This window comes from Lycium ferocissimum, chromosome 5, assembly GCF_029784015.1.
Source record: "Lycium ferocissimum isolate CSIRO_LF1 chromosome 5, AGI_CSIRO_Lferr_CH_V1, whole genome shotgun sequence".
Lineage (NCBI taxonomy): Eukaryota > Viridiplantae > Streptophyta > Magnoliopsida > Solanales > Solanaceae > Lycium > Lycium ferocissimum.
In genome coordinates, this window is record NC_081346.1 from 6,820,346 (window position 1) to 6,833,467 (window position 13,122).

The 13,122-nt window shown below is 35.4% G+C and overlaps 2 protein-coding genes across 2 annotated transcripts; one reads left to right on the top strand and one right to left on the bottom strand.

The window, feature by feature from the left end:
• The first annotated feature begins 5,517 nt into the window (after positions 1 to 5,517).
• Positions 5,518 to 10,624, top strand: LOC132055686 (agamous-like MADS-box protein AGL65). The gene is made up of 10 exons (XM_059447635.1): positions 5,518 to 5,918; positions 6,074 to 6,259; positions 7,135 to 7,194; positions 7,289 to 7,307; positions 7,414 to 7,478; positions 7,619 to 7,634; positions 7,730 to 7,788; positions 8,400 to 8,499; positions 9,008 to 9,135; positions 9,300 to 10,624. The coding sequence occupies exons 2-10, from the start codon at positions 6,075 to 6,077 to the stop codon at positions 9,700 to 9,702; spliced, it is 1,035 nt and encodes a 344-aa protein (XP_059303618.1). The 5' UTR covers positions 5,518 to 5,918; position 6,074; the 3' UTR covers positions 9,703 to 10,624.
• Positions 10,245 to 11,773, bottom strand: LOC132055685 (chlorophyll a-b binding protein 4, chloroplastic). The gene is made up of 3 exons (XM_059447634.1): positions 11,489 to 11,773; positions 10,734 to 11,149; positions 10,245 to 10,638 (listed from the first exon to the last, which is right to left on the bottom strand). Exons 1-3 carry the CDS (start codon positions 11,692 to 11,694, stop codon positions 10,505 to 10,507), a joined length of 756 nt encoding a protein of 251 aa, XP_059303617.1. The 5' UTR covers positions 11,695 to 11,773; the 3' UTR covers positions 10,245 to 10,504.
• Positions 11,774 to 13,122: the final 1,349 nt, after the last annotated feature.

Genomic DNA, 13,122 nt, shown 5'->3' on the forward strand with positions numbered 1-13,122 from the left:
ATGTTAATTCTGACACTATAGTTGCAATACTTCTGTACTCAGCTTCAGTTGAGCTTCTTGAAATAGTTGTTTGCTTCTTGGACTTCCATGAAACAAATGATTCTCCCAGCTTTATTATGAATCCTATCACTGATTTCCTTGAGAATGAGCAGGCAGCCCAATCAGCATCACAAAATGCTGTAACTATGTCTTTTCTGGTACTTGACATTAGAATTCCTTGTCCATGTTGAGTTTTGATATATCTTACTATTCTTAATAGAGCTTCCATATGTGATCTTTTTGGTTGTTGTAAGAACTGACTTAGAATCTGTACACTGTAAGCAATATCAGGTCTTGTGACTGTTAGGTATAATTTTCCCATCAATCTCTGGTAACTTCCTTGATCTTTAAGCAGTTCATCTTCTTTGTAGTTTGATTCTTTTCCATGTCCTTCACCTTCTTGATTGTTGATTTCCTTGATATGCTGCATACTCTCTAGTGATAAACTTCACATTTGTGTCTATAGGTGTGTTTGCAGGTTTAGCGCACTTAGTCCAAATTCTGATATTAACTCTAATGTATACTTTCTTTGATGCATTAGAATTCTCTTTTCTGACCTTGCAAACTCAATTCCCAGAAAATATTTCAACTCACCTAACTCATTCATCTTGAGTGCTTCTTGTAAAGCAGCTGACTCCAAGATATCTCCAGTGATCAACATGTTATCAACATAGACTAATATAGTCATGATTCTTGTTTCTGTCTTCTTGGTGTATAATGAATTATCAAACTGACTTTGAACAAACTTGAATCTGATTAAGGCTTCTTGTAACTTTACATTCCATTGCCTTGGTGCCTGTTTGAGTTCATAAAAGGATTTAGTGAGTCTGCATACTTGTATGTTGTCCCCCTGACTCTTAAATTCTTGTGGTAGATCCATGTATATTTCATCATGTAAGTCCCCATGAAGGAAGGCATTATACACATCCATTTGATGTATGTGCCACTTCCTAGCAGTTGCTATTGCCAAAACTGTTCTAACTATTACCACTAGACTGAATGTTTCTTGGTAGTTTATACCCTCTTGTTGACTATATCCTTTTGCCACCAATCTTGCTTTAAATCTTTCTATTTCACCACTGGCCTTATATTTGATCTTGAAGATCCGTTTACAACCAATTGGAACCTTTCCTTTGGTAATTCAACTATTTGCCAAGTATTATTCTGTTGAAGAGCATCTACCTCTGCCTGCATATCCTCAAACCATCTGGGATCTTTAATTGCTTCTGCATAAGTAGTCGGTTCAGTTATACTTGAAACAGATGACACAAAAGCTTTGTATTTAAATGAAAGTTGATCATAAGATAAGTAGTTAGATAGTGCATAGGGAATGTCATTATGATAATTCAATGATACAAACTCTTTCATCCAACATGGTGGATGTTTGCCTCTGCTGGATTTTCTAGTTGGTTGTACTTGCTGATGTTGCTAGGGTTGCCCTTGTGCTGCATTATGTATGTTTATGACTTGTCTTTGGTCTGGATTTTCTGCAGGTTGAACTTGAAGTAGTGCTTCTCGTTGTGGTGGTGCTTCTCCTGATTGACTTACAGTATCTTGTATGATCATCTCCTCCTGTCTGGTACTTGTTACACCTGTACTTTCACCTGGTATTCATACTAAATTCATATCAAGATTATTAGCACCTGTTATTATTCTCCGGTACAGGAATAGGAAGTAAGAAGATTGTAGCACTATTTGTGAATTTAAAAAAGGAAATATTTCTTCTTTAAAATTGACATCTCTGTGTACAAAGAAGTTCTTATTCTCAATATCATACAATATGTACCATTTTTGACTTTCAGAGTAGCCCATATGAATTGCGTTTCTTGATCTTGACTGTAACTTATTTATTTGTTGAAGGATCTTTGCAAAGAATAAACAACCCAAAATTCTCAAATGTATCAATGAAGGTTTTCTATTATTCAACTTCTCATATGGTGAGTAATTACTAATAACTTGAGAGGGTAACCTATTGATTATATATATTGCAGCTTGAACACAATGTCCCCAAAACCTTATTGGAATATGAGCCTTAAATCTAATAGCTCTACTAAGTTCTAAAATATGTCTATGTTTTCTTTCTGCTACTCCATTTTGTTGTGGAGTATAAAGACATGATTTTGATGAATGATTCCTAAATTGGTAAACAGTTCAATACATACAAAATTGACAAATTCTGTGCCATTGTTAGTTCTTATAGTTTTAACCATTACGTCATACTGATTCCTGATAAGAGACAGGAAATTTTTGATAAGCAGAAAAACATTAGACTTTAATATTAACAGAAAAATCTAAGTGAATCTTGAGAAATCATCTACAACAGTTAAGAATGATTTATAACCATCAAAAGTAGCTTGATCTTATATGGTCCCCATACATCTATATGTATAAGCTTTAATGGCCTAGAACTAACAGTGGTACTCTTAGGAAATGGCAACCTAGTTTGCCTGGCACAAGGACATAATGTGCACTTATTTAGTAAAGCTGTAATACTAGACATTGTAATAGGAAACAATTTTTGTAAATTTTTAGCTGAGACATGACCCATTCTTTTATGTCAAAGACTAAGATCTTCATCATTAACAGTTTCACTTGGAGAAGACAATCCATAACCAAAGATTTGTTCTTTAGTAAGTCTGAGTTTTGATCTTATGAGATAGTAGAGACCATCATCTTCCTTACCAATCTCCTTCACTTTCCCAGTGAAGAGATCCTGAAAAACACAAAAATCAGGATAAAACTTAACTGAGCAATTTACTTGTCTAGTTAACTTTGACACTAATAGTAGAATAAATTTAAACTCAAGTATGTAAAACACATTTAGAATGTTGTTTCTAGATGATATAGCACTTGTACCAGTATGCTTAACATGAGTAACTTCACCATTAGGAAATACTACTTTCTTATCAATTTACGTTTAGTTAAGGTAGATTTATCTTGCAGTTCTAAATTTGAAGTCATATGATATGTAGCCCCTGAGTCTATGATCCATTCTTTTGGATTATTTGAGACTAGCAGGGCACTACATGAACATGTCATGTTTGCAGAGTGAGTGAGATTGTTGAATTGAGATGGTTGAGCAGCAAGATGACTTTGTTCCATCATTTTACAAATTTCAGCATACTCAGATGGTGTGAGTGCTAAGCCTTCAGTTCTTTGAAACTGAGAAAGTTGTCGTTGTAGAGGAACATTTGTTTGATAGTGGTTGTAGTTAGCGTTGGAGTTCATCATCCTCTGATTCATAGTGTTCACATTTGGAGGATTCATATTTTGACTCCACTGTTCAGACACTGCATTGTGAGCTGTGGTTGTACATTGTCCTCCTCCCCTACCAAATTTTGTTCTGAACTTATTATCAGGCTGATGAAATTTATTTTCCCCTTGGTTAAATCTCCCATCTCCTTGATTAGATTTAGGATGGTCTAGAGGATATCCCACTAGTTTGTAACAGTCTACTTTGTAGCGACTCTTAAATTTGCAGTGATCACAAAAAGCATTGGAATTATAGTTGGGATTGTATCTCTTTTTTGAACGTCTGACCTTGATTTCCATCTCTAGAATACACTGCTACAGCTTTGCTTTCACTCATTCCCAAATTCTTACCAGAACTTGATCCAGGTAAACCAGTAGAGTTGCTTGAACTAGCTATATCCCTTTGATTTTCATCACTTATTATCAGAGAGTAAGCCTAATTCACACTTGGTAAAGGATTCTGCAACAATATGTGACTTCTTGCTTGAGAGTAGGACTCATTAAGAGCCTGTTTGGCCTAGCGATTGAAAACTGCTTATTTTGAGAAGTGTTTTTTTCAAAAATGCTCTTGCACTTTTGGTGAGAAGCAGTTTGTGTTTGGTTAATTCATTTGAAAAGTGCTTTTGACTACTTTTAATAAGCAGATTGTGTTTGGTTATTCCTTTCAAAAAAGTGCTTTTGATTGTCAAATTACAAAAATGGACATGTATCAATGAACCTTACTATCAAAATTATTTTACAGAGAGAAATTATTATAAACATCTATTATGAAAGAGTTTAATTTAGTTATTATTTAGTTATTACTTTTATTTAATTAAAATTTAAAAATTCATATTAAAATTTTCAATAACACATAAAAATATTAAATATTGATATAATATCAACACGATGATTTAAATATACAAAAAAATTACAACCAAAATAATATTCAAAATTATTCCATAAATTAAAATTCAACACAAAAATAAGTAGAATCATTCATACATCACAAAGATTCTCAATGATTTCATCCCTAATTTTATCACGCAATGTCTCCATAATAGTAGAAGATCCGTTTTGTAAAATCGAATAAAGAATTATTAATTAGAAATAAATGGATTAGTGAGGGGTATACCTGGTTAATACGTATTAATGGGAGGGATATTTTTGTCTTGAAAAAAATAATTTTCTACTTTTTTAAGAAGCAGAAATTTTCTGCTTCTCCCCAACCGCAGAAAACTGCTTCTGCTTCTACTTAAAAGCAGTTTTTCTAATTGGCCAAACACCTCATGCATCCAAAAAAAAGTGCTTTTTCACAAACAAACAAAAAAAAACACTTTTGGCCTCAAAACCGCTAGGCCAAACAGGCTCTAAGTCCCATGAGAAATCGATATAGTTTCCGTCTTTGCACATACAGAACAAATTCCTTCGATTTGTCACAGTTACAACCAGGGACAGGAACCATAGATTCAAATTCATTCCACAATTCTTTCAAACGAGAGTAATAAACAGACAGAGGCTGAGTTCCTTGAACTGCAGTAGCAATTTCTTTATGTGTGTTAAAAGATCTTGAATCATATATTTTCTTAAATCTTTCTTTCAGATCATCCCACAAAGCTTGTTTATCCGTAGCATATACATTTCCACCTATTAGATTGATATCTACAACATTCATAAGTCAAGAGAGGACTATTGCATTTACACGTTCCCACTGATCCCACAAACTTTTAGGATAGTTTTCTTTCTTACATTTTCCATTCACAAAACCCTATCTGATTTCTTCCTAACAATGCAAGTTTCATAGATTTACTCCACACAGTGTAATTTTCATTACCTTTCAATTAAAATGAAATTATCGCTATTCCACTTACATCGGTGGACTGAAGATATAGCGGATGGTTGTAATCCAATGTTTGAGTCTGAGAATCACTAGATCCTGACGAATTGTTATTTGCAGTTTCAATTCCAGTAATCGCCATTGAAGTTGATGTGAAAGCTTGAATTTAACCTAATTTGATCGAAAATTTGAACAATCTTGAGACCTCAGCTGCGATTGAAATTTAGCAATCGAATTTGATTTTAAGACTCGGAATCATGAATGATTTCAATGACTTGCTCTGATACCATGAAATAATGTGTGAATCCAATAAGATTAGGTTAAGATCATGATGAAGAAGAAGAGAGAAAGGGGGAAGAAGAAGTAGCCGTTAGTTCATAGAATCAAAGTTGTGTTCCCAATACAATGTGATGTCCTATTTATAGTTAATCGACTAAATTACTTAACTAACTATAAAGCTGAAATGACTAATCTACCCTTTTAGTTTATTTACAACAATCTTCTAACACAATTGCAACACTATAATTTTGGAATTGTACGTGTTATATTTTGGACGGTGACGAAACTCCATAGATGGCAAGTTTGGCAGGGACGGAATCAGTTCACAGGATGACTCAAGGACAAGTAATCCCAAGTTCCAAAGTGCATCCATATCTCTTTGAAAGTTACAGCCGTTAATCTAAAAATTCCTGTGTTACCTCTACTCTCGCTATGTATATATATGGAATGACATTTTTCCTGTAAAATCTCTTTCCCTCCGACGACTGCATTTCTGATTGAGACAAGCAGGCGAACAACTCTTTCAATTTTCGTGAGTTTTCTCCCTTTCCGTTTCGTTCAGTCTCTATGTGCTCCCTTTTGGTAGTCAAGTGTCTCTTTTTCCTTTTTGAGTTTAATAGCAAAATGTTGACACCTGATGAGGATACTACACTACATATAAGAATGTTGTGTTTTGTTTGTTTATAGGATGGGAAGGGTAAGGCTGAGCATGAAGCGATTGGAGAGCAGTAGTAACCGTCAGGTCACTTATTTCAAACGAAGGACTGGAATGTTGAAGAAAGCCCAGGAAATTTCAGTGTTATGTGATATCGACATTCTCCTTCTTATGCTTTCCCCCTCTGGAAAGCCAACGCTATTTCAAGGAGAACGAAGGTACTTCCCTACCATCTAACAAGTAATTAATGCTCTAGTTTCTTTCCTGTTTTTTTGATAAACTAGCATGTCATGATCGGAGTCCATTGTCACGTGAGCAACAGCCTAGCACAGCATCACTCTGTTATCAATTTAAACAAAGACGATCGTGTTAGAGTCCCACATCGGTGTGGATGAGGTCATTGATCTCCGTATATGGTCTTGGGTCATTTTCACCTCGCTAACTTTGGACTTGAGTTAGGCCCCATGTTGGGCCCCTATACATGTTATATTGTCTACGCTCCAGATGATGAGGTGAGGTAATTGGTCTCCTTATATGATCTTGCCAATCTCACTGCCAAAGTTCATTACCTCACAGTTGCTGGTTTAGATTTGTACTTGTACTTTGGTTCTAATTTCATGTAATTTTGCATTTCATTGACTAATGATTTATGAGGGTAGAATTGTTATATAGCATCATTGATCTATTCATAGGGAGTATGTGAAAAAGCAGTTTACTTTGTTGGTGACTGTTATCTATCTTCGGCAAGTTCCTGAAACTTCTAGCATCGCGCACAGGGCATGTAAAGGTCAAAGTACCTGGTATGAAGAGTTTTCCTGGTATGAAGAGTTTTTACTCCTCTAGAAGATGATACTGTAAATACATGTAACAGAGTTACATCTATTTTCAAAGCTTTACCTGCTATTTTTTACTGCTAGGATTTGATCACAGTTAGTCTTGAGTGGTGATTTGGTCCTTGTCTTCTTATTGGTCTGACAATAAATATGCAGGTCCTTCCAGTTCACAAAAAAAACTATACAGGTTCTTCATCATATATGCTGAACTATACTGCTATAGGATTATTCAATCCCTCATTTCTGTTGCATGTCTTCAGCAATTTTGATGAAATAATTGCAAACTTTGCTCGATTGACTCCTCAAGCAAGGGCAAAAAGGTACAAAAATAATCTTGCCTATTTGGATTAGTCTCATCAAATAGTACATAAGAGTCTAAATGACCAGTTTCTGATAATCTTGAACTTAAAACAGGAAGTTGGAGAGCCTTGAAGTAAGTCTGATATTCATCATCAATCTGCTTTTTCCTCTTTCTATGGTTTGTTTTTAATTTCTTAATCCAGTTGAAAGTAATAACAATGCTAATGGTTACACTACAGACATTGAGGAAGACTTTTAAGAAGCTTGACCATGATATAGGTGTGCAAGATTTTCTCGATGCTAGGTATATACTTTTATTAATCAATTTGAGGATCTTTTCCTTCAAATATGTTCCTATTGAAAACAATGGTTCTTTCTTCACATTTATAAAGCATTATGTTAACCGTTTACCTTGTCTTTTCTCCCTTTTCTCTTTTGTTGCAGTGCTCCATCATTTGAGGTATGCTTTCTTTTACTCTCTCAACACCATTTTGGCTACGGTTGTAAAACTTAAATCTTGTGGATAATTTTCTTTTATATAATTGGTGCTGACAGGAATTGCTGAACCAAGTGAATGTCTTGCAATCTCGGTTTACTAATATAGAAAGTAGACTCAGATATAATTTAGCATTCCTTTTCTATTTCTAGTGTCCAAATGGTTCCATAAATTGACCTCTTTATCAACTGCTGATGATATATTTTTTAAAGTCAGACAGTAGCAAACATTTTCTAACTTTAGAACCTTCCCTCATTCCCTGTATATATGTTCTTCCGAAGTTTCTAGTTCAGAGCTGAACTGGAATTAGCTTTTCCAGTGATAGAAAGCCAATTTTTTGCAACTACAACATGTCCCTAGTTGTGATTCAGATCACTTTAAAAGTTGTGACCATGTGGAACTATCAACAAAATAAGTTGTATATATATATATTTTTTAATCTTATTAAGTTCTCTGGGCAGATAACATTTGTTTTTTGAATGTATTTGAAAGCTCTTTTGAGGAAAATCTGATTAATTCTCTCATTTGGACATCCATATGCAATTAATAGCATCCTGCTTGATTATAGGCCCAATTAACAATACTTTGTGTGATTATTATAGGCCCACCAGTTGCTTTAATCATATGCTGCTTCCATGATTGAGCTAATGCAGTTGTAACTAGATCATATTGGCTAAATGACTCATGTCATTATTCATCTTGTATTGACCTTACTCCTCTGCATCGTTGTAGTTGGTGGAGTAATCCTGATAAGATAAATAAGGTAGAAGATCTCGAGCTGATGGAGTCTGCACTAAGGGAGTCACTTAATGCAGTTCATGTTCAGAAGGTAACATATGAAATCTTTCCAAAAACTGGATTAATGCTACTATTTGGTTTTGGTGATACTTAGTGATCCTAGTGCAGAAACAATTTTTGGAGAACTCATAATATTGATGGACTATATACTTTTACATCAATATGGATTTTGGGAGACTTAAGGCTGCTCTGAACTACTTTGATTTTTTATGTATCCTTTGTCGGTTCCTCTAACTGTTCACCCTCCTTTATAAGAATGATTAGGTCATGGTGATCAAGGTTAAACTATATTGTTGACTTATCTGTTCATCTGAGCAGGAAATTGTAGGAAGACCCCTATTGTTTCCTTTAGATTGCACTAGCCAGGTGTCAAATCCCTTAGCTGCACCTAATTTTAATCAATTCTTCTGTTTCTGTTTTACTCTCTTGTTTTTTTTTTTTTTTTGGGAACAAGTACTCTCTTGCTTTTGTTGTCCAGGAAAAACAATATACCATGTGTAAATAGCTGAATGATTTTGCTCTTCAATGTCGTATAACAGCTCCAGAACACGATGCATTTGCCTCTTCCTATGAGTAATGAACAAGATGGGCAAACCTCTCAGTGGCATCCAGCAAATAAAATCCAGCACATGCCATTCCCTGAGGCACCAAACATTCTACCCCAGGAGTGAGTATTAGAACATATTTATTCAGCACCTTTATGCTATTCCCCTTTTACAATCTTATTATTTCATGCTTGAAGTTACTGGATTTTGGTAATCGCCAACCTTGCGTGAAACAGCTCTAGGAAATAATCTTACAATCAAATTGATGACTGTTGTTTCTCTTTAGAAATATAGGGTACTCTGGAGATACATCCGTTGAAGAATCTTCTCATGTTATGGACCCTGGAGAAGAACTACAGCTTGATCAAGCAAGACAGGCCACAACTGCAATACTAGATGACAGTGTGTTGGATGATCTAAATAGTATAGCATACTTGAGGCATCAACTAAGTGAGCAATATTCATGCAATCCCTATGATAATCTTAATCTGCTGGGAAGTAAACGATGGGATCCTGAGAGTGAGGTCAATTTCAAAGGATATCTGGTGGATTATGAAATTCAAAGTAATTTTGACCTGCCTAGGTCTGTAGATTCAGTCAATAATAGTGCAGCTGATACCATTGCTGTTCGGGGTTTTGATGAAAAATCATATGCACAGGTATTTTTACCTCTTTCCATTGGCAGTTAATTTCTCAACTCTGTGACAGTTAATTATTGGAGAAACGAATTATTCGTCCATCTTACAAATGGACTTTATCTGCTCCATGCATGTTTCCTTGTTCTCTTTGATAGTTGAACATGCTGAATGCAAGTCTTATATTAGTCCATTAAACAAACCACCATCTCCAAGTATACTGTCATGTAAATGATCCTGTCTGGTCCAACATTTCTTACTCGGTCTTTTATTTTTTTTTATTTTTATTTTTTATTTTTTGTGATTTATTTCCTGCAGCAAGGAAACTGTTCGCAGTGATTGACAGTCGAGATAAGTCGCCCTACTTGTGTAGAATAATCTGTGATCGCAAGTGAGGTCACATTTGCAGGCGCAAAGGTTGTTGATAGGTAATTATATTCGAACGTGTATAGGTGTTTTGAAGGCAAACCCTGTCACCACACACGGTGAAACTAGAATAAGAGCTTGCTCATGTATTCGATCTGAGTAAAAGACCAATTTCACTTTGCTTCAATAAATTACTGGGATTTGTTTTGCAATTGAGATGCAACTTGAGCTACTAAAAGAACGTTTTTTCCCTTTACCAGATCCAAATCTCAATGAGCATCTAGAACTAGCTAAAGGAGGCTGTTCTTTCATTTTACATGCCAACAAGAGTGCAAATCACATTCTTTTGATGATCTAGTGGGAATAACACGGATAAGAAACGCTGTACATTAAAGGTTCCTTGTTTACCACAAAGCTCTATTCTTTATCAAAAACCATAACATGGTTACAAGGTACCACAATATATTCAATCCAGTTTCCATGAGGTTTTCTAGTTGCTGAATGTTTGGACAATGGTGTTGTGCCATGGGTCAGAGAGGTGCTGCAGAAGGTTGTCAAAAGGTCCCTTTCCAGTCACATTGTGCTGCACTACGAATCCCAAAAATGCCAACATTGCCAATCTCCCTGCAAATTATCCAGTTGAAAATTAGCCTGATTCCAGTATATAGTCATTTAGAAAGTAAACATTCTTGTGGTAGTTATAGGACTTTAAGACTTACCATTAGCAAGTTCCTTCTCCTTGGCCTCTGCAGTTGGTGCAAAGTTGAGTGGGTTGAAAATACCACCAGGGTATCCAACTTCATTAGGAGGCAAGCTGTAGTTCTTGAAGATAGGGTCTTGGTTGACACTTCCTGGGTTCTTGATGTCTTGCCACCTTCTGATCTCGACGTAGTGGAACAAGATGAACTCGATCACAAATAGGGTCGATGAAGATGCAAAGTATTCTTGTTTTCCAGCATCATACCATTTGGGTACGTTAAGGATTCCGATGCTAGTGAAAACCTCAGGCAGCAGCATGCCAGCTACACCCAACATAGCCCAACGACCGTTCACCAGCTCAGCCTGGACGAACCATTTCAGGTTCTCTGGGTCCTCAGCAAGTCCCAATGGATCAAAACCATTGTCTCCTGGCAGACTGAGACAAGCAACCATTCCGGTATTAGAGCAAGGTTAGTATTGAGACATAATACAATTAAGTAATTAAATGTGCGCTATTCCACTCAGGTAAGCTTTTAGATGAGTCACATAATTTAACCTGATATTAGAGCAAACAAAAGGTCCGTAAATATTTTTTCACATGTTTAGCTCATAAAAAGAATCAGGTCTACACATAAGAGGCGTGTTGTGATATAATAATTAAAAAGTGTGCATTATCTCTAAACGTTTAAGCTTTTGGATGAAATAGGCAGTTAGAAACCACTAAAAAACTCAGTTTTATAAAGGGAAAAGAACTTGCGATGTTGACTGTATGTACCTGCCATCAAGATAAGTAGGAGAGGCTAAGCCTGGAAGCCATTGACCTTTCTTAGCTTCAACCTTGAATGAGTTGTAAGATGAAGAAGTCGAGGGTCTAAGAGAGACCTCTCTGTTTAATTTACCAGATGATCCACTGAGGAACCTGGTTTTTGAGGCACATGGCCGGAAAATGGCTGCTGAAGCTTGTGTTGTGACGGTTGCCATTTCTCAGACTTTAAGAGTCAAGGTGATGTTGGGAGGTATCAAGAGAAATGGCAATGGAGTTAAGGTGAGTTAGACTCTGTATCTTTTGTAAATGCATTTGTATTGCCATTTCAAAGGTAGAATTGTGGCTCTGGTTCAGTCTTGAAGAGTGACAAGTGGGACTACAAGATTTTAGGAATTGAACGGCTGGATTGGGTTGTGAATTTGATAGTAGCCAATGAGAAGAAATGGATCTTATCCTTATCTCTCCTTCCATATCCTTAAATCTGTTTCTTTATTTCTGTTGGTTTTAGAAGATGATGAGGGACCCGAAAATTGCCACATAGATAGGAGGATTTTTAAAGAAGGGAAATGAAAATGGGAATGGAAATTGGGAAATCTATTAGTGGAAAGATCTTTGCCATGTGGAATGTTTCAATCCAATGAGGATGTGACAATTGGTTGACTCAAAGTTCGTCCTGGCAAAAGATATCTAACCAAGAGAGTTTGGTGGTTTTCACTATTCGGACTTGATTGAGAACATAGAGGTTAAATGGCTAGCTTTTGAGTCGTTAATTACACTTTAGCTCTCGTTTCAAATGTAAATAGAAAGCTAACATGTTTTAGTACGAAAAGAATATATCGACAAAATACACCCAGCTAAAACACAGAATAAATCCAACACATGGTGTCAGAATTTGAAATTTCGATAAGTGGGAGTTTAAAAAGTTTATGGACTTTGAAACTCCATAAACAAATCACGGGATTTGAACTTATAAAGGTTTAAACTCCAAAAATTTCTCATCAAATTTGTTTCAGTGAGTGAAATAATGAATTTTAAAATAACTATCACGAGTAAAATAATGATAAAATCTATATAAGTTTTGAAATATGTACCACGAGTGAAATAATGTGAGAGTAATAGTCTCTACAAGTTGAAACTCCATGATTATTAGCCTATTTGACCAAGCTTTTTTTTCCCCCAAAAGTACTTATTTTTTTAATAAGTGTTTATTTGAAAAAAAGTGAGGTGTTTGGCCAAGCTTTTAGGAGAAAATAAGTGTTTTTGGGGAGTAGCAGAAGCAGTTTTTCAGAAGCTAAAAAAAACAGCTATTGCCCAAAAGCACTTTTTTGAAAAGTACTTTTGAGAAAATACAAATAGAAGACTTTTTAAAAGCTTGGCAAACACTAATTCTTTCAAAAGATTTTTAAATTAATTGGTAAACACAAATGGCTTTTCACTAAAAGTGCTTTTTTGAAAAGAACTTTTTAAAATAAGCTGATTTTAGAAGTTTGGCCAAACAGGCTATATGTTTGGTATTCGAATAAGTGTTGCTATAAATTGCCGTAGGAAATTTTGTTTTAAAAGTTCCGTTGGAACTCTAGCATAGTATGTTGGAATTTCACCTATAGGGAAATTTCGAACTCCAGCTTAGTGTGATGGAGTTT